Source organism: Rissa tridactyla, chromosome 13 (assembly GCF_028500815.1).
Source record: "Rissa tridactyla isolate bRisTri1 chromosome 13, bRisTri1.patW.cur.20221130, whole genome shotgun sequence".
NCBI lineage: Eukaryota > Metazoa > Chordata > Aves > Charadriiformes > Laridae > Rissa > Rissa tridactyla.
This window is the reverse complement of record NC_071478.1, coordinates 9,406,727-9,430,025: the sequence shown is the minus strand read 5'-3', so window position 1 is coordinate 9,430,025 and position 23,299 is coordinate 9,406,727. Positions and strand designations below refer to the sequence as shown.

Below are 23,299 nucleotides of genomic sequence, written 5' to 3'. Positions count from 1 at the left end.
AATCTTCTCTATGAAAGGTACCAGAGGAAAAAAGAGAAGGAAATGGGGGATATAGGCAGTACACCAATGATGCGTTGTAGGGCATGCTTCCTACAAAGCATCAAAAGGGGAGTGTTAAGCACTTAGACAGCTTGAAATGTAGAGAGGCATTGATGATTGAAGCATGGGCATTTTTGGAGGCATGGAAGCCTTTTGCCCTCTGTGGCTCTTGAAGTTCTCTTGGAAACATTCCTTATGGTTTTGTGAAGAGAGACAAATTGTTACAGTGCACCAGACAAGGCGCATAATGGAAAATTTTACTTGCACAAAAGACTCGTATAATTCACTTACGGCTGGGGTACTTGCGAGTTATTGGGCTTTCAGATGTGAGAAATAACCCTCATAAGTCATTGCTACTATTGCGACCCATCCTCTTTTCATTCACATACAGAGTTTTTCTTCCTTACCCTTCTAGCTAAAGCATATTGTGATTACTTGATTAGATCTGTTACAAGCTGCTCTGAGGAGTGAAAGGACGAGACTCCGTTCTCCAAACTGAAGTTATAACTGAAGTTATGTTTTCAAGAATGTTAATTTCATCTTGGGGGTGGTTTACACTATTCTCAGTTAAAATGAAATAAAAAAATCATCTCTTCGCAGAATTTCAAAAGTCAACATCTGAGTGCTCCAGAAAATTCTCGCAAAATTAACTCCCACTTTCACACATGGGTGCTTTCAGGCTTCCGCTGAACTAGAAAGATGAGAGACTCTTTCTGTGCTTTTTCCAGCCTCACTGTTTGGAGGAGGAGCAGTCTGTGCCTTTGGGAAGTTCATCCAAACCAAACCTGTCAATCGGACAGTCAGAGGAGCTCTGCTCGCCTCTTCACTTTAGTTCAGCGCATCTTGCCTTTCCTTCCTTACCTGCATTAGTACGCTTCGGTGCGTTGTTGTCTGTTGTGAAAAGGATTAGTAGTTCTTCGTTGATGGACCCATTGCTACAGCTTTGCTGAATCTGGCTGGGCAACCAGATTGTACTGGCTGGTTTTGTGGGGTCTCTGATGTCCACCCTAGGTGTCAGCAGACATGGAGCTTTTCTCCCTCAAGCATCTTTGGCTTGATTTCATTACCAAGAGGCGCTGCTTAGAAATATGCCACTTTCTTCATAAAGTTTATTAGGTATTAAATTGTTTTATTGGGTATAAAATTGGTTTAGAGCATTACATTCCAGGCTACTGTAGCTATAAAGATTTCAGTGGCAATTCATGAGATTCATGGAAAATTAGAAACAGCGAGACTTCCTAGGTAATCAGAAAAAAGAAAACCCACCCACATTGTAGGTACTGCCTGAGGTGACGACTGCTAATGAGCTAAGTGTGATGTACAGTTCTGATGTGAAAATTACATAAGTGGGAAAGATAGCAGGTTCTTCAGTAGGTCTTCTCATGGGTGTTTGCAGAAGCAAACTTGGACTTTGTTCAACTTGGAGTTAAAAGGAGTTTTGAAACTCTGGTTAACACCAGAGAACCACTACAAGTGAGAGCAGCAGTCTAAGCGGCCGGGGGCTTTGGCAGTGAATTGTTAACAAGCCAAAAACCAACAAGGCACTTAAATAGGTATTTAATTTTAGCTGTGTGAGTGGTCCTGCTACAGTCAATGGAATAACACAGAGCTGTGTAGTTAAGCAGGCAGTCAAGTGCTTGGCTGGATCGGGAACTACAGGCAGCTGCAAATTGCATTTCTGCCCTCAGTAATGCCATTCTGCATCAGCAGCGAAGGCAAAAAGTGATTTCCTGGTGATCTCAAAGGATATAAAAGAGAAGATTTCTAATTGTGGAGTTTTCTTTGTCAGCAGAGAAAGGCAAAATGCAGTCCAGTAGTTAAAATGAGAGTAGTTTGGAAGTAAGGTCCAAGTTGAGATAATCCACCCAGGGACACAAGGAAAGTCCGTAGGTCTGCCTCTGCGGCCGGCGGGGAGCTGCCAGTGAAGAGTCACTGCTGAGGCGTACAGATCCGCCGGGACACTCTGTGTCCCCAGACCCGCTGTGTCCCAGGGGAAGCTGGGTTAGAAGCTTCCAGAAGCTGTGTTCAGAGCTCAGCAGAGTGCGTGAAGCAAGCGTATCTGGAGGCTGCCTTGGGGCTGCCCTCCGGAGACGCCGCAGGGTTCCTCGGAGCGCTGTGCGGTCACCCTGCCAGGGGCTGGGAGGTGGCTTCGCTCTACTCTTTAGCGACAGGGGACCTGGCACCGACTCACTTCGCCTCTCCCCAGTGACTCTGCTGCTTGCTTCCCCCCCCAGCTTGGCATCATACAATGACTATGCTCAAGGGCTAGCTTAAAAATAAAGTCTCCACTCGCTATTTGAGGAAGACATTTACAGAACATTTGCTTCTGAGGTGTTGTCACATAGTGTGCTCAGTTCTGGCCATGGTGCCTATTTAGTCGTAGCTGTTGCTTGCTGCCTACTCTTGAGTTTATTAATATAAATCCGTGACTGTACCGCTCTCAAGTGCATTAAGTTTGTTCTGCTTGATAACTTCTGGTTTACTGCACATCCTAAACGATCATAAGCAGAGGAAGATGTTGTTCTATTGTGCTTTGGATTACCAGAAAGTGATGCACTGCGTACTCATTGTTTTTCCTGTTGTGAAGGAGTTATTAATCTCCACCTGTATCTCTTGCCCTGTAGTTATAATAATCATAGCTTGAGAAATTCAAGGGTAAGAAATATTGTTGGAAGAAATTGTAATTCTGCATCAAAGGATCATTAGGCTGGATTGAGCCCAGTCTAGGAAGCTTGCTTGTTTAATTTTTAATATATAAAAGTTTTATATAATTTATAAAAATTGGAGAAGTAGAGTTTGCCACTTGTCAGAATTTCTTCTGAGGTATTGTCTTTCTCCATGATACTTTGTAAATTTGATATGCAAGGTTAAATCCTCCGACGTCTAGCAGGCTTCTTTAATTAAACTGGCTAATGAGGGCCAAGATCCTGACCCAGCAGCTTACACAGGTTGCCCCATAATTTCTGTTTGAGTTTTTTGATAGATTTTAGAAGATGCCTAGCCTGACTGCAAAAAACCTTAAAGTAATAGAGAATTTGCCACAGTAAGCCAGTAAGCTGTTCAATGTTTAATTATCTTTGTGGTTTAAAAAAACACAATTTATTCTGAAATCATAATTTCTCTAGCATTAGCTACCAATTATTAGGTTTCATTATGTCTTTTTCTGCTACATTAAAGAACCAGGATCAGGAATTTCTTCCCATGTAGCTAGTTACCAAACCGTCCCTTGGACTTCTCTCAGAAAATAGCTTGGGCTTCTCAAGTCTCTCTGTATGGCTTATTTTTGAGGTTTAAAAACGCACTTAGGCTATTTAGAAGGAACACTAGTGAAATACAGTTAATTTGTCAGAGGAAAATGAGTACTTTTTCTTGGTCCTTTTTGCACAAACTTTGTTCCACCTGAAGTTTGAACACTTTGATGAGTGCAGATACGGGCCAGGCTTACCTGCAGAGTTTTCTAGTGATCTTGGCTACCCCCCCGGACGCTCCGCTGGGCTGCGTCGCCTGTCTGTGCGCATGAGCGCAGGTAGACGTTGAACGTGTGTGACACGTTCTCTCAAGGGAGCAGATGGTGCTACTGAGCCTTCCCCAAGGCGTTTTGACGTGAATTGTTGCAGATATTGGGAGACAGTATTTAGACATCTTTAAGAACAGTGTCTTTATGTTCTCATAGCTTGTACGTATCTGTCAGCACGTGAATTTATTAGCCTGTTTTCTGGGGACCATCAGTAATCGCTGACTCTGATAAGGAAGGAGGATCCCAGTTAAACTACACTGGGGAAAAAATTAAGAGGGTATTTCTTAATCGGCAGGCGATGATTCATTACATTCATCTTATTTCACACAGACTGTTTATTTGATTTGGCTTCTCTGAGTTTGCCGGGTCTCTCGCTAGGTCACGTTCTCTGTGATCCTGCCTGTGCGTGGCTCCGGGGAGCCCAGGGGCTCCCGGGGCAGCTGGTGGAGAGGCTGTGTATCCGCCGGAGCACTGTCCTGCCTCACGCGTCCTGCCTCACCTGGGGCTGCCGCTGTTCCTCAGCTCCTGATTCCTGTCAGAGCACCAAGGGGAGATTTCTCTTCAAAATAATCAAGGTGAGAAAAAACGGATTGAACACAACTTTTGAAACACTGAGCAGAACTGATGTTTCCTGGCCAGAAATCCTGCAGAGATCTGCTAATGAGTCAAAGCTCTCTGCCTGCCCATAGACTGACCATAGGATAACCTTTCAGCTAAGGCAATAGCCCAAAAATCTGGAAAACCTGAGTTCATTTCTGTCTCTGCTATAAGTTCAGATGTGACTTTGAATAAGATATTTTATTTCCCTATATTCAAGTTTTGCTCTATGGCAGTTTGGGGGAAATATTTCTTTCTGTCCATATCCATCTTCCAGAGGATCTCTAAAATTCTTCTCGTATTTTAATATGTGCATGTGTAGCATCTGGATGTGACTGAATCTTCCCTAACTGCTGTCACATTAACAGCCACAGTACTCCTCTTTCAAAAAACTGAAATTCACCTTTTGACAGGTCCGTGCCAACATAAATTAGAGTCAGGCATTTTGTGTCCAGCAAAGCTAGGTAGAAATATATTGCCTCCTCTTTGTCTTCATCCTGAAATGGAGATTACCATTCCCTTTAGCCTCAGCTGCATGCTCAGTCTTCCCAAATCTCTCAAAATGATACAGGGCTGCAGCTCCTATTATTAAGTGCTTAAACTACACTGTATCATTTAGGATTATAATTTACCCTGATTACAGGGCATTTGCATGACCAGCTCAAGCAGTGGTAATCCTTTGGGGATGGGGGAATACGGAGGGCAGAGGGAATGAGCCAGGACTGGCACAAAGACCTCTGGGATCAGGCCTTCACCTGTCCCAGCCAAAACAAACCACCTGACCTGCAGTTTAGTCTCAGCAGTGGGACAGAAGCAGCCACAAAGCCCTTCCTCCTGTCCTTATACGGGGCACTTGAATCAGTTTTCAAGCACAGCGTCATTCATGTAACAACGAAATTGCTCAGCGTAGTTCAGTCGCAGAGCAGAGGCTGTGACCAGAGTTGGTTGGCAGAAGGTGACAGTGGCAGGAGAAATGGAGAAAGGAAATAGTTGTTGCCATCACCTGACAAAGCAGATGATAAGGCTGGAATTCCTCTGAAAATGCGAATGGTAGAAGCAGCAGAGCATGTAAACATTGACACAGGGCAACAAGGCAGGGTTGTGATACAGTGGACACTGTACTTAGAGCTGTGAAGAAATCGCTGGGGGCCTTGACTGTGGTTATTGCTTTTGTCTTATTTCATCTCTGTAGAGGTATTACGCTGCCTGTGACAGCCTGGCTCTGAGAGAAGATGGAAAGAGATTATTTAGAGGCAATAGGACAGACAAGTGGATTGCATTCCATGTTACTCACAGCAAAGATGCTCCAGGGCAAAATTAAATGAACTGAAAGTCCAGAAAAGTACCTTCATAAAAATGATGTAGAGCTATATTTTTTTCAAATTTTCTTATGGATGGTAGGCAAAGCAATGCAGCCTCTGTAATTGTTTTTTTATCATCCATCCCATTTTACCAGAAAAGGATTTTTTTTTTTAATAGAGAATTGTATTTAGATTGAAAAAGAAAAGTAGGAAAGTCTCTTGATTATTTCTTTTGGCAGCCCAAAATGTTTACAACAAAGGCCGCGCAAATAAATAGATGAAACCTGGAGCTCAGTGAATGAAGAGCCCTTGTGACCCAGCAGGGATAAAACACGTCAGCTGTGTGATGAAAGAATTGCTTAATCCTGTGGCACTGTCCCTTTCAGTTCAGACTTTAATGAAGCAAAGTAGTATTTAATGACTACTACCATTCTCCAGAATTAATAAATTACTGGAGTAAAAGAGGGGTTGCTTTTATTTATTTGTTTTAGCAAGTTGTAGTTAAAGTGTATCTTTTGGAGTAAAACTATAGCAACTGTTTGGGAACATAAAATGCTATAGGTCATTAAGTAAATTCTGTATTTTTTCTAATTCAACACTTTTCTGGTTCTGTCTGACATCCCTTTGAGGTCAGTTTTGTGCTGGTACCTGTATTTCATGACTGTACGATCTATGACTGGCTCTGGCTTGCTCCGTTAGACACACATTAAGCGGTGCCATGTTGCGGAGTGTGTATTTGCACTGTCATCCTTTTCAACATTCAGTGGCGTGTGAAATGCAGAGGGGCCAAATTCTGTGGTGGGCCAGGGAAGGGCAAATACGGGCAGGATTGAGGGGGATGGATGAGCATGCTGCATGAGCAAGTTGTCCAAGTACGCTCTGAAATCCTCATCTAACATACTCTAGTTGCTCTAGCCCTTTGTATGTGAAGAAACCCACAGAGGCAATGAGTTTTATAAGAACAGAGTCATCGAGAGGTGGCACAAAAAACACCCAGTTTCGTTTCCGACCTTATGAAACTGGGCTGCTGTTCTCCCTGCTCACAGTGGGTGTCTGCAAATCACTCTCAGGTGTCAGGATGAAAGTCCTTGGGTAAGAGCAAGGAAGGATGATACAAAAACATGTCTAACCTCTGCTGAGCTCTGTCTTACAGTTGTTTCCGAGGGCAGGGACAGAGCTGCTACTGATTCCCAGCGGGATAGATGTCACCACGTGGCTCAGCATGCGGCGCTCTGACACAGGGAAGCAGAACAAGAGATGGATTTAGGTGAAATTCTATTACCTGTAGATTACCTTTCTCTTTGGCTTAGCGTGAAGTGGTGAATCCAAGGTGGAGAACACGGACTTGGCTCGGAGTGTGGGGCTTTCTTCTACATACTTTGTTCTCAAGACTCTCTGTGACTGAAGGGTTTTTAAAAATCTGCTCACAGCAGAAATTTGGAATGTAAGTTCCCAGCCTAGGCGTGAAGAATGTTGATGAATGATTAATTAAGGAATCCATAAAAAGGCAAAAGATAAATGTCAGTGTTTTCTTTGTAATCAACTAATGATCTTTTTGTCACATTTGGCAAAAAAATATTTTATATCTAAATTCATCTCTTGAGAAATGAGAACCTGTTAAATTACATTCTCAACAAAGGGTATTTTCAGATGTTGTTGAAACAAAATATTTTGCTTGATCTGAAATGAACTTTCTTTCTGTATTTTGAGTTATCAAACACCTTAAAATGCCATGCACATTTTTAGCTCAATTGGAAACCATATCTGTATCTATATATATTTAACTTCTAGAAATCTCTTGCAAACAAAGAACATCCCTTATTTGCTCAGCACTTTAATAATACAGGACACTATCTCCCCAATAAGCTGAAGCTAATATTTACAGTGTTCGATTGTGAGGACACTTTTAGCTCTTGGGAAAAATACTGCCAAATGCGTACGTGTATTTTCATATTCTTATGCTAGACGGAATGTGTCCTATCTAGTTTAAAGAATAAAAACATGCCTAGCAAACTCTTTTGTATGTCACCATCAATACATTTCCGTTGGTTTCATTATACAACAGAGCAACAACAACAAAATTTAAAAATTCTCCAAACAAAAGAATTTGTCAACTAAAGCAAGCCTTAGTCTAAATCTTTGTAACTGGGAATAACTGGTCCTGAAGAAATGAAATGAAAAGAGCCAGCAGGAGGCTGTGTCCGGTGACACACCTCGCTTCAAATTTCCCTGGAGAGGCAACAAATGTACGACTGTGACAGCCTACTTTGCAGTGCTAGGATTTGGAAATTCTTTAGGGACCTGTCCATCAAAATCACAAATAGCCTTTTTCTCTTGTGTTTTACCCAAACCGCATCCCTTTACCAGCTCTTTAGGTGACATACTAAGCGCTGTGTTCATATAGAATAGCTTAGTTTGTCAGTCACGTCGCAGTCTACAATTAATGTTATTATCTGTCCATTAATAATAACAATAAAGCATTTAAGCAGAGCGAATGACTAATCATAATAGCACTTTCTTCTGTTAAACTTCCTTTTCTCTGCCTTTGTGCATTTCCTCTAAGGTATCCAAAAATCGTTCCAGACACACGTACTGTCCTTTAGTCAAAAAGGCGAAGTTAAAACATGCTGTAATAGACTCACCAGAGGTTTTTTTGCATTTTTTCACATTCTTCTTGCAGCTCAGGTGGCTGCTGAGAGTAACTGTGCCTGGGCACAAGGGCAGTCTAGTCAGAGCCATGTTTTTCAAACTTCAGAGACGTGTTTCAGGTAGCTTATTCTGGGTTTTGGGCGACCTTCGGCACCTTCCCATTGCACTGATTATGTTTTCCCCAGGAGGAGAATCTTAATAATGGGTTTGTCATCTGAAGTAAATAAGCATTCCCAGTGAAAGCCATGCTCGCACACATCTGCATCTATGTTTATTAAGGATTTGGCACTTACCGTGTAAAACAGGACATCATCTGAATTCAATAATCATGCGTTGGTTTAGTGAGCAGGTGCTTATTCCCACCAGGTGCACTTGTCCAGTATAAGCAGGCGATGATTTGTGGTTTTTTTAACATAAATTGCGTGTTTAGTTTGCTGATCTGATTTAGAATGGGTGTGTGGGAAAGGATGTCTGGAATTACTATAATGATTTTTTAGTACTTCTGCTAGCGAACTATTTTTTTCCTTATTGCTCGCCTCTGATGTTTTGTTAATTATCCGCCTAGAGATCCGTTTTCAGTATAAATTCTACCTCCAGCTTGAGTTCTGCTAATCAGAGTAGAAGAGAGAATGCTTTGGTATAGTGTCACTAGACTGGCTGGTTTCTGTGCTTATGAGAGATGGGTTCCCACTATTCCTTACAGCAGTATTATCTCTGCTGTACACTTAAAGCACCAAGACTTAGTGAGATTTATAGAACTATTAAGAATGAGCTATCAGGTATATCTCCTGGATGATAATATTCATCGTTCCGTGTTCGTACAACCGCTCCCTCGGGAAGGTCATAGAGGAGGAATAAGATAGAATTAATGCTTTAAAAACAAGAGTGCACCTTGCCCCATCAATACCTCTGCAGGTCACAGCTGCCAAACGTGAATTTAAAGAGCCCTCCCGAGAGATGGAAACTGTCACAGCTCCACATCCACGTGCTGCACATCCAGCGCCACAACTCAGCGAGTTGTTTCTGCTCGCTTCTGCCATTTTTTCCAGCTACATTTCCCTCGCTTTCTTTCCTTTTTTTTTGTCTGCCCTGCCCCAGAGATGGTTATGTAGCAGGGCTGTGGAGAACTCACACCTCTTGTCCCATCTAGTTTCCTTAGAGGTCCTGGTGAATGAACATTTTTGCTGGTGAGACTTCTCTGCAGCCTAGATGCTTCAGGTGCCAGCACTGGAACAAATCAAGTCTTTTGTATGCCAGCCACCAAGGAGCCAACTAAAAAATGTGCCTCATCTGTGGTGGCTTTCTAATGTGGCCTCTGGGCTCCAGGCCTGTCCGTGGTATGGCTTTGTACCCGGAATACTGAGTCCTTGCGACCTGCCGTAACCGTGTTCAAAGCTGAATTTAAGCTGAGACACCAGATGTCTTTGTGGTCTAAAATATTAGTAATTAATCTGAGTTTGTAGTGTTTCTGCATTAGAAGAAGCTTTTACTTTAATAGCCTTTTTTTGAAAGTGTTATTCTAAGTAGATCAGCAAGCTAAAATTTGCATTGTAAAAGATTGTTTTGGAACAACGCGGGATCTAATGAGCATATAGTAAATCCCTTGGCTCTGCAGCAGAGTCACAATAAGCATAATAGCTCTCACGGAATGAATCCCTTGCAGCCTAAAAGCTTTTTTCTTTAAAATGAAATAGCAACCCTGCAGGATTTAGTGCAGACAATATGCAAAGATCATTTAAGGGGCTGTTGTGGAAAGAGAAAACAAATGAGGACGACTCCACTTAGGGTCCTTTGAAAAGACCCTTTGTGATCACTTCATTAGACAGTCTGTTTCAATATTTTCTTATTCAAGACTGACTTTATTCTAATGGAAGCATCAATAAATTCCACTCTTTATCCTTCCTCCCTGTGGTCTTAGCTAAAATGCCAGGAAGCGTTTTATCATTTTTCTGCCTTCTTACTGAAGGTTGAACATGCAGTAAGTATTATTTCTTTAGCAAAAGACTGAAAGTGTGAACTAATGGTATTACACAAGAAAGCTGGTAACTCACTTGGAGGAAAAATAAAGCAACTTGTGCCTTGTACTTTCATCCTGGCTTAGCTTAGGTAACAATTGACGGGAGATGCTATTAGAGGTTCTGCCTAGTTTTAGGCTAATGCATTTGTCTGCCTGTTAAAAAAGGTATTTTTGAGTTACACATTCGCTGCCTGCCCTTTCTGCAAAATTAGAAGTAGTTTATATCTCCCAGACGTACTGGGACCCTAAATACTGTGAAAACCGTTTCATTTGCCATTTTGAAGGAAGTTAATTGAAATGAGAATGTTGAGACAATGTTGAGAGGTTGCCCGGAGAAGTCGTGGGGTCTCCATCATTGGAGACATTCAAAAGCTGCTAGGACATGGTCCTGGGCAAGTGGCTCTAGGTGGCCCTGCTTGAGCGGCGCGGGGTGGACCAGATGGCCTCCAGAGGTGCCTTCCAACTTCAGCCGTTCTGTGATTCTGCAATTCAGCTGACGCATGCTGTATCATTTTTTCCTTTTTTTTTTCCTATGTTCAAAAAGTTTAAATTTGAAATTTGGCATTATGAGTAGACCAACCCCAGACGTTTCTAGTGTGGGTGTTTTAATTCTAGGACCTGGCTTTGGCAAAGACTTTCAATTTTACTTCTAGGTTGGAGGTCCAATTTTTGCTTTAATTTAATCAGAGGAAATGATCTCTGTTCACCTGAGATACCAGATTAAAATGGGAAGGGGTTTGAAACATAAAACAACTTTTCCCTTCAAAAGCTCACACTTCCCCACCCCCCCACCCCCCCCCACCCCGGTACTGAGGAGGTGAGTTTCTTGAAGAAAAGTTGCTTTCTGAAGGAGCTGTTGCTTTATTACAGTGTCCATAGGTGACAGCCCTGGCCAGGGCAAGGGTGGAATTGGCCTCAGATCAAAAGCTCGCTGCCCTGCTAGGTTGTCTGAAGGACTGATTTTCGTTAATACAGAGCCTTGTGAACCTCAGTGGAATGAAACTACTCATGGGCCAAAGGCATATAACGACTAAGTGCCAGTTACTATTTTTAGGTAAGACTTTCCAATAGGAAGTCAAAGGTTTAGAAAGCCATAGTACAAGTATCAGCATGGGTAATAGGTTGAATGCCTCTCGGTTTGTTCAGGCAGCGATCGAGTAGCTGAATGATTGAGGAATATATTGATCTTGACATATATTAGTGGAAATTGAGACGGTAATGACAAGTGTGGTCAATGCAGTTATTTTACAAGTGATGTTTTTTAGAAAGTGCCCCAGTTCTGTTCTCTGGGCGTTAGTTTTGTACTTTTCAGAGACTTTTATGGAAGTGTTGTGTGAACACCTACCCATGTCAAGCAAGGCGTCTGTACTCTGACCTTCAGTATTCTTGCTAATCACCTTCTGATATCTGACTGTGTTTCTGTGTGCTTCAGCCTGATTTGGGCTGCTGCTGTGCTCAGCTGATCTAGTCGCGAGCCTCTTCTAAGTAGTGTCCAAGTGAGCACTGGACTATGGCAGTTAGTATACTGGTTCTTGTGTTCCAGGAGAAGCTTCTGCATTGACTAGTCAGCATTATTTGGTGGTTTGGTGCAGGTTAGCAAAACTCGGAGTCTGGCAAAACAGGCGTTTTTCCTAAGAACTTAAATACTGCGGGAATTCAGCTGCAGGTTTTCTGATGTAAGCTTAACGTACATATGTCTTTATCCCTTGCTGAGACTTGAATTTAGAGGGAGATTTTCTCTATGGTCTTCTGGGATAAGTGAGAAGAAACAACCTAAAGCAATCACATGACTGAGAAGTGAGGAACGAGGATGACGGGCTGGTCTTCGGTGCTGTTTCACGTATCCCACGTAGATTGTATTTTTCCAAGGCCAATTTGTTGAACTTTAACAGTTACAGTACAAACAGTGTCTGTGCTGACAGATTTGAAGAAATGACTGACAGTGGTTATATAGATTTGGGAAAAAGTTGAGTAAATTTGTAAGAAGGCAGAAAATTATTCTCATCAAATGTGTTCTTAACGAATATGTTATGAGGAGCATCTGCCTGGGACAATTACCAAACTAAATTAGATACCAAATTGCATTTACTTTATACAAGGAAAAATGACTGGGGCTTGCAAAAACCAACATACCTGGTACTAGCCAAGGAGAAGATATCTGCAGCCTCTTTCAGGCTTGAGGAGAATTCAGAGGAAGCGGAGTTATTGCCTCTAGTCTATGAAGTGTAAGGGTACGCCTCAAAGCAGTCTCTGTTCCATGCCTGTCATTTAGGCGATAGGAGCTGTTAACATCTCCTGGAGCGTTTTGAGGTGCCAATGTTCATTCATTTGCTAAGAAAAAGAAGTCTTTGAAAATTAAAAACTTGCCCTTAGATAGGCTGTCCTTTCTCCCTGTTGCCATTCCTCAGTGCTTCCTCTCCTGTCAGACCCTAATGCCATCCCTGAGCAATGATGTCAATGAGGTTGATGGGAGATAAACGGTGCTTATCTGCACCTAAGGTCAGCAGTACATAACGTACCAATGTTTGCTGTACACCATACCTGCGAGGTTGCCTGCTTTGTTATTACCTATTAAGTTGCCATTTCCCAAATTCTGCTCCCCAAGTGCTTTCTGGAACTAACAGAACATCTCGCCCATCCTTTTCCACCTGAGGGACACGCTGACAGAGATCATGCCTTCAGCAGAGGGGGTGAGCCACTGTCCCCTGCATGGCACGTGGTGCATTGCTGCAGCTGGATCAGCCAGGATCAGTGGAGTCTCTGGATAATTCTCCTGATGCCTCTCTCGGGCAGCTACCCCAGAGCAGGCAGGCATCCAGGGAACTTGTGCGGGCAAGGGTAGATGACATGATCACTTTGCAGTCAAGTGAATCCTGGGAGCTCGGGACTGGGAATGAGGAGCAGGCTCCAGAGACCAGTGACGGTAGTCCGGTACCTGCAGTAAGCTCTCCTAACATTTCTTTGAGTACAGACCTGGCTGCTTTTCGGCCTTGTGCGTAACTCCTGCTGTGCTCTGCTTGGCTCTGAAGCCTTCTCACCAGCTCCTCAGGAAACAGTCCCACCAGAGCAGGTGGTCTCTGACCAGTATAGATGCAGTTATAGGTGAACTTCCCTAGTGGGAAACAAGAAGTGCTGAACCACCTTGGTTTGGGTTGATATTTTAGTCTTTGCCATCCCAGTTAATGCGTATTTTAAATCTATATATAAAGCAGGGCCTATGCAATGTTGCATATGCAGCAAGCCGATGCGGTAGCTGTCTGCTGTTGTTTCTCTAAAGGTTTTTTGCAGTTTCCATCCCCCATCACCAAGACATTTCAGAGTGTCTGGAATTTTCCTTGCAGCAGGGAATTCTACTTCACATATAAAATCACCATCTTCTTCCCTAGACGTGCTTTTTTTCAAAGTTGCAATATTCTTTATAAAAATTGTGCAAAATATGCGTTTATGGAAATCGGATTAGTGGTTAAAGTATATGGGACATTTTTAATATAATTTTAAATCCTATCTTCCCTCCCATAGCAGCTAGTCTATTAATTTATCAGACTTAGTTCTTTACACACAAAGTTTATCTTTACAGCAAGATAGCAGTTGCTGAGTGCGAGTTTCTCTAGACCATGTTTCAATTTCTTCATGCTTATCTATTTTCTTCCGTAAGAGGGTTAGCAGAAGGGTTTTATCTTCTCACTATTGTCACATCTGAGATCTTAGCTGGCTTGAGGTTCTGTGTAACCTCTAAGAAATATGTGAAGGACAACCTCGAAATTTGCTACTGTAGAGCCACCAGAGAAATTCCGAAAACGTGCATCAGTTGAGTGTCTCATTACAATAACATTATGGTCCCACTGCCTTTTTTCTCTGAAAGCAATTAATCTGTAAATATTAGAAAATCCCAAGGGAACGAAACTAAGAGGCCAAACTCCGATCAATTCTAATAAATTTTAAAGGCTAATCAAATATCTATGAAATAATTTTTTAACCTTCCTACAAAGAAAAGGTGCCCTTTTGAATCTGCCATGAAACCTCACATTAGATGACTCTGCAAGAGGATCTAACAACACACCTCTGAACTCTGTAGTAATGGTTTTGGGGAAAGCAGCTAGCTTCCAAGTATTCATCAGTGGGGCAACTGAAATATTAATAATAAACATAAAGAGGTAATACTAGTTCCAAAGATACACTAAAGACTCTTATGACGGTGTCTGCTCTGTCCTCTGTATCTGTGCTTCTGTCTTGAAATGAAGTTCATGCTGCATGAGCCAGGAAAACAAAACACGAGAAGAGCCCCAAGTGAAATTCAACCTTTCAAAATCAATAGTCCACAAATGCTTCTGTGCATTCGCAGCCTTGCAGGACAGCAAGAGCACTGGGGGGATAGGTATTTACACGTGTTAATAGGACTACCCCAGTGACAGAATTACTTTTATATGTGAAATTTTGCCACACTCCCTATATATCTGCTGTTAGCAGATTATCTATAAACTGCTGTAAGCAGGAGTTGAAACCAACAAGGCAGGGATTACAGTAGAGACAATGTCATCATCAGTCAAGCAAGGACCCTTTTGGGTCCTGTAATTTGCAAGCATTGGTCAGAAGTTTATCCTGAAATCTTTGAGAAAACATATGATCTGTGGATCTTGAGATGTGATTTCCTCCTTTTTTCAATTCTTTTTTTGGCAGCTAGAAGTCTCTCTGATGTAAGCTGTTTTGTCCCAGTGTGAAAAGATTTTTTTTTTTTTTTTTTCTCTCTATAACTGCACCATTAAATAGCGCAGGCTATTTTGAGAAATGAGAGTTGGGACTTTTTTAAACCATAATTATGGCTGTCTTTAAAGATGATGATAAAAATGTAGCTGACGAACAACACGAGAGCACATGATTAATTTTTCCATTTGACATGTTTGATTATGACAGCTCCCTAGTTCCTAACAGCTTCCTATGTGAAGTGAAAAACAGAGAGCACTTTATCTAGCCCATCTGATTAAATATGACTCTCTAGTCAGCTATAAATTACTTTGAAAAATCAGTTTCCAGTGAACTATGTAAATTGTCAATACTAGAGTGGCAAGAACCGTAAGCATGTTGTGTTCATGCTAAGTTTTTGTTTCTAGAGAGGGCACTAGAAGAGTTGCCCCTTCCATTGAGGACTGGAGGATAACTAGAGAGCTACCGTGTTTCGGATAGAAAAAGATCTTATTTGCACGGTTCAAATTTCCTTTGCGGAATCTCTTCTGGTTTAGACCTTGTTGGTCCGTGGCTGACTGGAAAGAAGGGCCAAAACTACACTACCCTCTTCCTATGCATGCTTTTAATGTTAAGAGTTTTCTGTTTGACTTCATCAGAGTGGGAATTTCCCTGTAACTTCGCTGTGTGCATGGGTTTTATTCGACGCAGCGGTGTTCAAGGAGCTGAGATGGGCCCAGTGGTACCTGCTCTTGTGAATTTACTACCTGGGTTGCGCTTCAGGTCTGCCCTTCAGGTCTTGCAACTTTTGCCAGAGAAAGTACTTAGACTTTTTTCACCTTCGGGAACCACAATTTAATCACTCTGTCAGATCCCCTCATTTGGATGGTCTGTCACAGTGATTTAAGGATCGTTATCTCCAGGCCACGTGCTCTCTGAGAAGGGCTGTGAGCCCACTGGCCTCCTTCAAGTTTGATGGGCACATTTTTGAGGCTTTTCCAGATGAGAAATTAAAACAAAAATACTTCTGTGGAAAAGGTTGTGCCTAAACAAAATTTCTAAATGAGAACAAATACCTCTTTTAAATGTTATCCAAAGATTGTGGTTTGCTATTTTTGCAACAAAGTTTTGGGTTTCCCATTTAAACTGACCTTTCAGTTTGAAATACGCTTGTGGTGTTGGAAAGGCTTCTAACACCAGACCTGAAAATCGGTAGTATTCAGGTTAAGAAAAACATTTTGAGGGTAGTTTTTAGGGAGAAGGAAGATGGAGATGACAAAGAGCTTGTGTTTCAACTAGTGAAAACATTTAATATTGCCGTTATTCTTGACAATTTAGGTCAGCAAAATTTCTGAAACGTGTGGAAGTTCTTTCATGATAGGAAAATCTTTTCCAGTCCTGTTGTAGGTGTGTGTGGGTAGTCTAGAAGACATCCGTCTTTGGTAGGCTTTGCATTGAAAATTGAAGAAAACCTGAGATCCCTGACTTTTAAGAATTCCCACGCTGGGATATCATAAAACAGGGAGATCTGAGCTGCTTTAAAAACTCCTCCGTCTCTTCTGTTGCCTTCACACAGGAAAGAAAGTCTGAAATCTGAAAGGCTACTTCTATGAAGTGCCGCTCAGATGGAGTTCAGAACTGTTTTGATAAAACTCCAGAGTCCAACGCTAGCATAAGGCTTCTGTTTCGGGGTGTGCTGAACACCCAGCTCTGCAGTGCTGCCTCTGGCGGGAGCCGCTGCAGAGACGCCAGGTAACGTGCCCCGCTGGGCACATTAGAAATGAGGGGACCCTGCTGCCACGTGCATGTTTTAAAGCTGATTCTTCCCATCTTCTTACTGCTGGAAGATGTAGGCAGTGATTATTTCTTTCAGCAAAGGACCACTGGAAGCTCTTGAAGACACCGAGCTGCTACAACACAAATGCAAGCTGTACAGTAATAGTCTCTTCTGGCACCACCCCCAGAGAGCTTGCTAACTGTGGAAAAATGGGCTCCAAGTCACAGATTATTGCAAATTTCATTAATTGCTTGATTTTCTGTATTATTAAAGAGAAGAACTAATCCCAGCCCCCTCGGAAAAGTGAGACAATGTTTCCTCAGGTAGTTTTAAAGGAGGTGGAGAGCAGTGTGTTGCATGTGCCTGCTTCACTCGGTGTTGGAGTTGCCGTGGCATCTGTAAACTTGCAGTGTCACACCAAGGGACACGACCGGGTGTCCGTTCAAAGAGGCTGTGAAATTGTTAGCAGAGGGTAATTGCTTGGAAGCAAATCCTCCCCACCCTGAAGTCCTCTTTCCACTATTACAGGTTCTTGGATCCCTCATCCCTCCAGCTGCTTGAATCAAAGGTGTATTTGATGGGAAAAATAGTTGCAACAGAGAGTCTGAAGCTTTTATTTTTCTCTCTCACTGAGCATCGAGGTGTTTAAACTGCAAAATTCACAGCAGGATACAAAGTTCTTAAGGATCATGATCTTTCTTTCCAGTCTAAGTTTTATGAGTCAGGAGAGTTAACTGTCTCCTCAGCTGTGCCTTCATAAAATGCCATTTTCATTTTTACCTACTGATTTTGCTGTTACTGAGATAATTTGTACCAAATCAAATAACCACGTACAGTCAGCTTAGTGTACAAAATAAGGCCATGCATAAACTTGTGAGCTATATGTTTGTGGTTTTTGACTGAAAGTATGAATAATCCCTAGTATTAGTTACTTGTAGACTGCAGGCACCCTCTTCTCCTGACACTCCCAGAAGCATGCGTAAGAATGGCTACAAAATATTGGAATTTCATTGCCATTTTTGGCGTGAATCATTTCACTCATTAGTCAGTAAACATACATTTTCAAAAACCAGAACAGCTGAAGGTAACGTGGGGTGCCTTTCGATTTAGAGAGCACTCAGTCGGTCCATGGGGAGCGAGGAGCCCTCCCTGTAAGCGGGGCGAGCGCGGGGGCTGCACCTGCCCTGGTGCAAACACCCGCCCGAGTTTCGAATCCCGTGTGGTTTTTGAGCTCTGACATTCACCCAGCAGGGCAGGATGCTATTGGAAATGGGTCCCGCCTGCAGAGCTGGAGGCCGTGTCAGCAAGGTTCTGTGTATATGTTGCCATAACTTCGGCATTGGTTAGCCCAGACAGCTCTACATCCTGCTTCAACGGGGACCAGGCTTCTTGTTTGACCCTTTTGATTGATGGAATTTTACATTTTCCTTTGCCTCACCTCCTTTCCTCATTCCCAGCATACCTGGATTTTGGTCAAAAGTGTTGGTTTTCTTTTATGTTTCTTTTTTTGTTCCCTTGTTGTTGTTGATCTTTTTGTTGCTGCTGTTTGTAACTACTCCCTTTTTAGGATGCTAATAATTTCATCCAAAAAAAAAAAAAGACTACAGTTGTTTTAAGATATTTTCTGGATTTCTAAATTTTTTTTGGGGGGAAAACCATTTTTTTTTAAAAATCCTATTAAAAATGATAGTTTGGACCTTCAGCAATAAGTACTTGTGGGAAAATATATTTCCTCATAAAATTTCTTCTTGTTTGGCAAGAGTTAAAGCATAGCAATTTATTAGCCTTATTAAGTCATGTACCCAGCCTTCATTCAGAGAACTTTGGTGACGCACAGTCTAGGTCATGGTGGACAAAACACTCCCTCATCTCAGTATTTCTTTGATGCGTAGAATATGATGTTCAATTGACAACTGTAAAATAAACGGTAAACGCTTTTCTGTAGGACAACCACATCTCAGGTGTTCAGGAATAGCTAATAATTAGTGCCAGTAAATCATTTAGAGCAAACCACGAACATTATCATTCCGTTTGTAATTTACCCCTGATGTGGGTACTTGTTCTTCTTAATACTTAATATGTCTGTTTATAGAAAATTTGATTGAGATAATTAGCAGTAAAAATGCTAAGGTAACACAGCTATGGTAACATTTATATTGCTACCAATTTTGTTTATGGCAGCCTAAAGAGCGATACTGAAATTAGAAATTAACTACAATTAGCAAATAAATTGAGTGTCTCTTGGAATTACTTGATCATGTCTTAAAACGTTGCACAGTGTGACGCTGGCGGAGGCAAAGCCGGGTCCCTGGGCTGCAGCAGCTGCGCTGCGCGAGGAGCACGCAAAGCAGGAGCCCCTTTGCTTCCCTGCCGTTGCTGTGGGTCAGCTGGAGCCACGTCTGTGCCCTGCCCAGGGCATCTTTTGAGCCTCTGTCTCCCTCACCTTCCATGGAGCCTGGGCTGTTGCCCCATGATACACGTTTGGTGCTGTGATGCCAGAAAGATTTTACTATTGGGGGTTCTCCTCTCCATGGGGGGAGCAGAAGGCTGAGCGTGCTTTTCAGTGATGTCTACCCTTGTAGGGAGCAGCTCAGAGAGACCCTTCAACTTCCACGTTCTCAGTAAATGAACCTTGAAACACACAGTTAATGTTGGCATCTCAGTGTGAGAGGAATTACTTGGGTTGGAAATGTTTTGTTATCCCAGCAGATGAGCCATAGATATGGAAGATGGTTTCCTCTGATTGCCTGAAACATGTCAGTTTGGAGGGACTTGGGCATCATTTAATGCTCAGGTAGAAATAGTTTGCTTCCTGTAGTAAGGCGCTTTAAGAACTCTGCTTGAAAAATGCCATATAGATGCATATATTTATTTTTCTGGCATAATTTCATACTTAGATGTGGAAAGGAAGGAGTTGTTTACTACTGTTAAAATGGATCATTAAATACCCCTTTGAGGATTAAAGGAGGAGAAGACTCAACCAGTTTCGGGGGCAGCCACTGACTCACCTCTCTTATCTGTTTCATGCAGTAAAACTTTCCTCATTCTTTCATCCTTCATTGTATTTCGCAGACTTCTTGCAGTTAAAGGCAGACAGGCAATGGCTTTCTGAATCCCGCATGTCTTTCAATTCTGTGTCCAGCAGGGAGAAGGTGCTACTAAACCTCCCCATCTTCTTGATGAAGACACGAGTCTTGAGTCTTCATCTAAACGTCACATGACTGCTCTTACCTGCCGGGGTCTTGGCTGGTTTTGGGTGCACGTGCCTCATTGTTCCACTGAAATGGTTTCATTTTGTGTAAGGTCAAGTGATCATTGGGCTGGAAAGGGAGAGGACAAGAGCTTCGCTCTGCACTTAGCAGTGCACTGAGAGGGGCTGGGGATGCAGAGTCATGTCCATGCTCCATCGAACAGTAACTAATCCTATGAAGTGAAACAGGAGACTTGTCTGCCCTGAAAAGAAATGACCCATAGTTGAGCAGCCATGGCATTTATCTGGGATGTGGAGAAATAGCAGCACAATGATGGACATCTGGTGATATGCAACGCCTAACCATCTCCTCACCCCACACGCTCTACATCCAGGTCTCTTTCTCTGGGACTGGAAATCCCATCCTCACCCTGGGAAACATCCCCACTGGTGTCAGAAGCTATGTATTCCCAGAAAAAACAAGTCACTGGAGTAAATTAGCATCTTTATAGGAAGCAAAATTTCCTTTATTTCCTGCTTGTTTCCTTCCTTCCTACTCTTCAGCAGATTTTGTCTCTTGAAAGAGCAAAATGGGGCTGCAGGTTGGGGGAAAGGGGGCACCGAATGTCAGTGTAAAGCAATCCAGAGGGCTGCAGATGGGGCGGTCACAGCACAGTGCAAATTCACGCTGAGTGCTGAGCACCGAGATCCCGGCTGCCAGGGTGAGCGTTATCTGGCCCGAGGCTGCTACTGCCTTTTTTTGTTGTGTTTTCTTCAAAGCCAGGTGTCTGAGTTCCCTGTGGATTTCATCTGGGGAGAATTTATCACTGATAAATTACTGTTTGTGTTGAATTTACAGATGAGCTGAACTGTTTCCTTTAATGTTGCAGTTTAGTACCTTTTTCTTTTCAGGTTTGCATGAGCACTGGCATTTGAAGGAAATAAATCTGTCGCTCAGATAATGTATTTGCCCTTGGTACCGAAATACATAAATAAAAATTACAAGGTCATTAGCCATATCAATAGAAAGAAATATGTGCTGTGCATTAAATAGCTGACTTCCAGGATGGGTTGGGCAAATAGCAGTATAATAAATTGTACCGCTCATTTCCCCTTCTGATCATGAAAATCAATTAATTCCTTTCCTTTTTGTAGCACTTCCCCTTTGCACTGGAAACCTTCAGCATATGTCAGTCCAAATTTATAAGCAGTGTGTTTTTCAGTGTATTTTATTTATCAAATGCAAATTCCAGTGGCCAGTGATTTACTACAGAACGGTTTGGAAAGCAGCAAATAAATATTACCTAACAAAGTATTTTAAATAAATAAATAAATAAATAACTCAGCTGGAGGAGACTTTATCTGCTACTTCCCAAGCAATTTATCTTTGTCCCTGAGAAGGCAGGTTAGGTGGAGAACTGCCCCAGTATTTTTCTGGAGTGCGTCTTGTCTGGAAATGAGCTCTTTGTGCTCAGTAAAAGGCAGCCTTGGAAAGCAATGGATTATTGCTTATATTTTAATACCTTTTATTTATTTTGGCTAGACTATAGTGCTGGGTGCAGACCCGAGGGAACTGAAACGCATAAGCTTTGCTCAATCTGCATCATTCCTAATCTCAGTGATCCAGAGAGGCAAGTCCTCTTTGTTTCCCACCATGGAGTTCAGACAGTAAATAACAGGAAAAAATTGCACGGAATGGGTGGTGTCTGGGAAGGCTGCGTGATACAGTCTCTCACTCAACCCCTTTTATCCATCTTCATCAACTATCAAGCAGTGGAACAGGCTGCCCAGGGAAGCGGTGGAGTTGCCATCCCTGGAGGTATTGAAAAGATGGGTAGACGTGGTGCTGAGGGACATGGTTTAGTGGTAACTTGGCAGTGCTGGGTTAATGGTTGCACTCGATGATCTTAAAGGTCTCTTTCAACCAAAACGATTCTATGATTCTACCTCAGGGGCAGAGAGATAAGTGGTCATTTACCGCTTCTTATGTGAGCAGGCTGCAGGTAAAGGTATAGAGAATAGTTGTACCAGAGGTTTCTCCTTTCCTCGCCGCCTGGCAGGTAAGCGGTTGAGAGGTCGTAGAAGCACTGGGTGAGAAATGCGTTTGCTGGCTCATACCCGCTACTGAGTGCGGTAGTAACCTCTCTTGCTAAACAAATGCACATTTTGGTTAATGGCTAGATTTACCAAGGCATTCTGTGCCAAGGCTTGTGTCTTATTCTTGGCTAGGATTTCCATGGGATGTCCTGCCCCAGGTAAGTCGGTGCTTGTTTCTTACTGAAGGTGGGGCAGAGCGTGTTTGTGACGGGAGAATTGCTGCGCTGAAAATCACTGAAGCCTGCAGGGGCTAGATTAGAAAAAGAAAGGAATAATTGACACAATCAAAGTGCAAGTTTCCATAATGAGAAAATAAGTGTGTTTCCGTGTGTGGTTTTTTTTCCTGTTGGTATTGTGCATGTGGGTAATTGGTTTCCTACTGATTCCCAAAAGTAATGTTCAAATCCCCACATAAAAGGCTCTGGTGTGGAATAGGTCATTTGAGGTGCTTATGCGCGCTAAACGTCTATCAGATTGTTCTGGCGGTCACATTTAAACTATTAAAAGTTTGTTAGTTGATCTGGAGAGCTGGTATACAGTGCCAAACGCCTCTAACCCCACGTATACAGTGCCAAACGCAGCCAGGTGATACAACTGAATTTTGTTGAAGTTTCAATAATGAGCACTAGGTTAAATTAGTCCCTGTGATAGAGGTTACCACCTTATAATTTCTCTTCTGCCTGATGGTTCCAAGAAGAGGGACATTATGGGGATGGGCTTGGATATTTCTGGTACCTAAGGTTATGTACCTAACACAGTCAGCTGCGCTCACCTTGGACTCATCTGTAGTCAATGTGGAGAGTGAGGGGTTTCACCCCCGGAGCAGGTAAATCAGGTGATTTTTCTGAATCGTTCGATAGTACCCATCTCCACTTAGGAAATGCTGTACATACAGCATCTGAAAAGCACCTTTAAAAGAGAAAAAAAAAAAAAAAAGAACTAAAATTCATATAATTGTTTTTCCTCTAACTCTCCCAGGTCTGGCAGTGCGGAGGAAGCATGGAGGTGTTACCCTGTTCTCGCGTGGCGCATATTGAACGCACAAAGAAGCCCTACAACAACGACATTGATTACTATGCAAAGCGCAACGCCCTGCGGGCCGCTGAGGTCTGGATGGATGACTTCAAGTCCCATGTTTACATGGCGTGGAACATCCCCATGGCAGTAAGTACGGGTCACGCTCCCTCCTGAACAGCGGCAGAAACGTGGATGGCTGTTCCTGGTTTGCTCTTTGAGGTGAAGGATATTGCTACAGTCATATGAAGTGGGCTAAGCTTGGGGGGAAGCGTGCTTTCATGCCGCTGCGTGGTTAATACGGAGAGTCCTGCCATATAAACTTGTTTCCTCGGTGTCAGTTTTGTTGTGTGCCCAGGAGCGGTGACACAGATTTATAATTTACCTAGAGCACAATTTTTGCAGGTTTATGCGCTTCCTC

The 23,299-nt window shown here is 42.6% G+C and overlaps 1 protein-coding gene across 2 annotated transcripts in view; it reads left to right on the top strand.

Annotated features, from left to right (window-relative positions):
- The window catches only part of GALNT9 (polypeptide N-acetylgalactosaminyltransferase 9), a 213,507-nt gene that overhangs the window by 175,055 nt on the left and 15,153 nt on the right, over window positions 1–23,299 (top strand). For both annotated transcript variants that reach the window (XM_054219677.1, XM_054219675.1), the window contains one exon: window positions 22,843–23,028. In XM_054219677.1, the coding sequence (XP_054075652.1) occupies window positions 22,843–23,028 (186 nt within the window). The remainder of the gene's footprint in view (window positions 1–22,842; window positions 23,029–23,299) is intronic.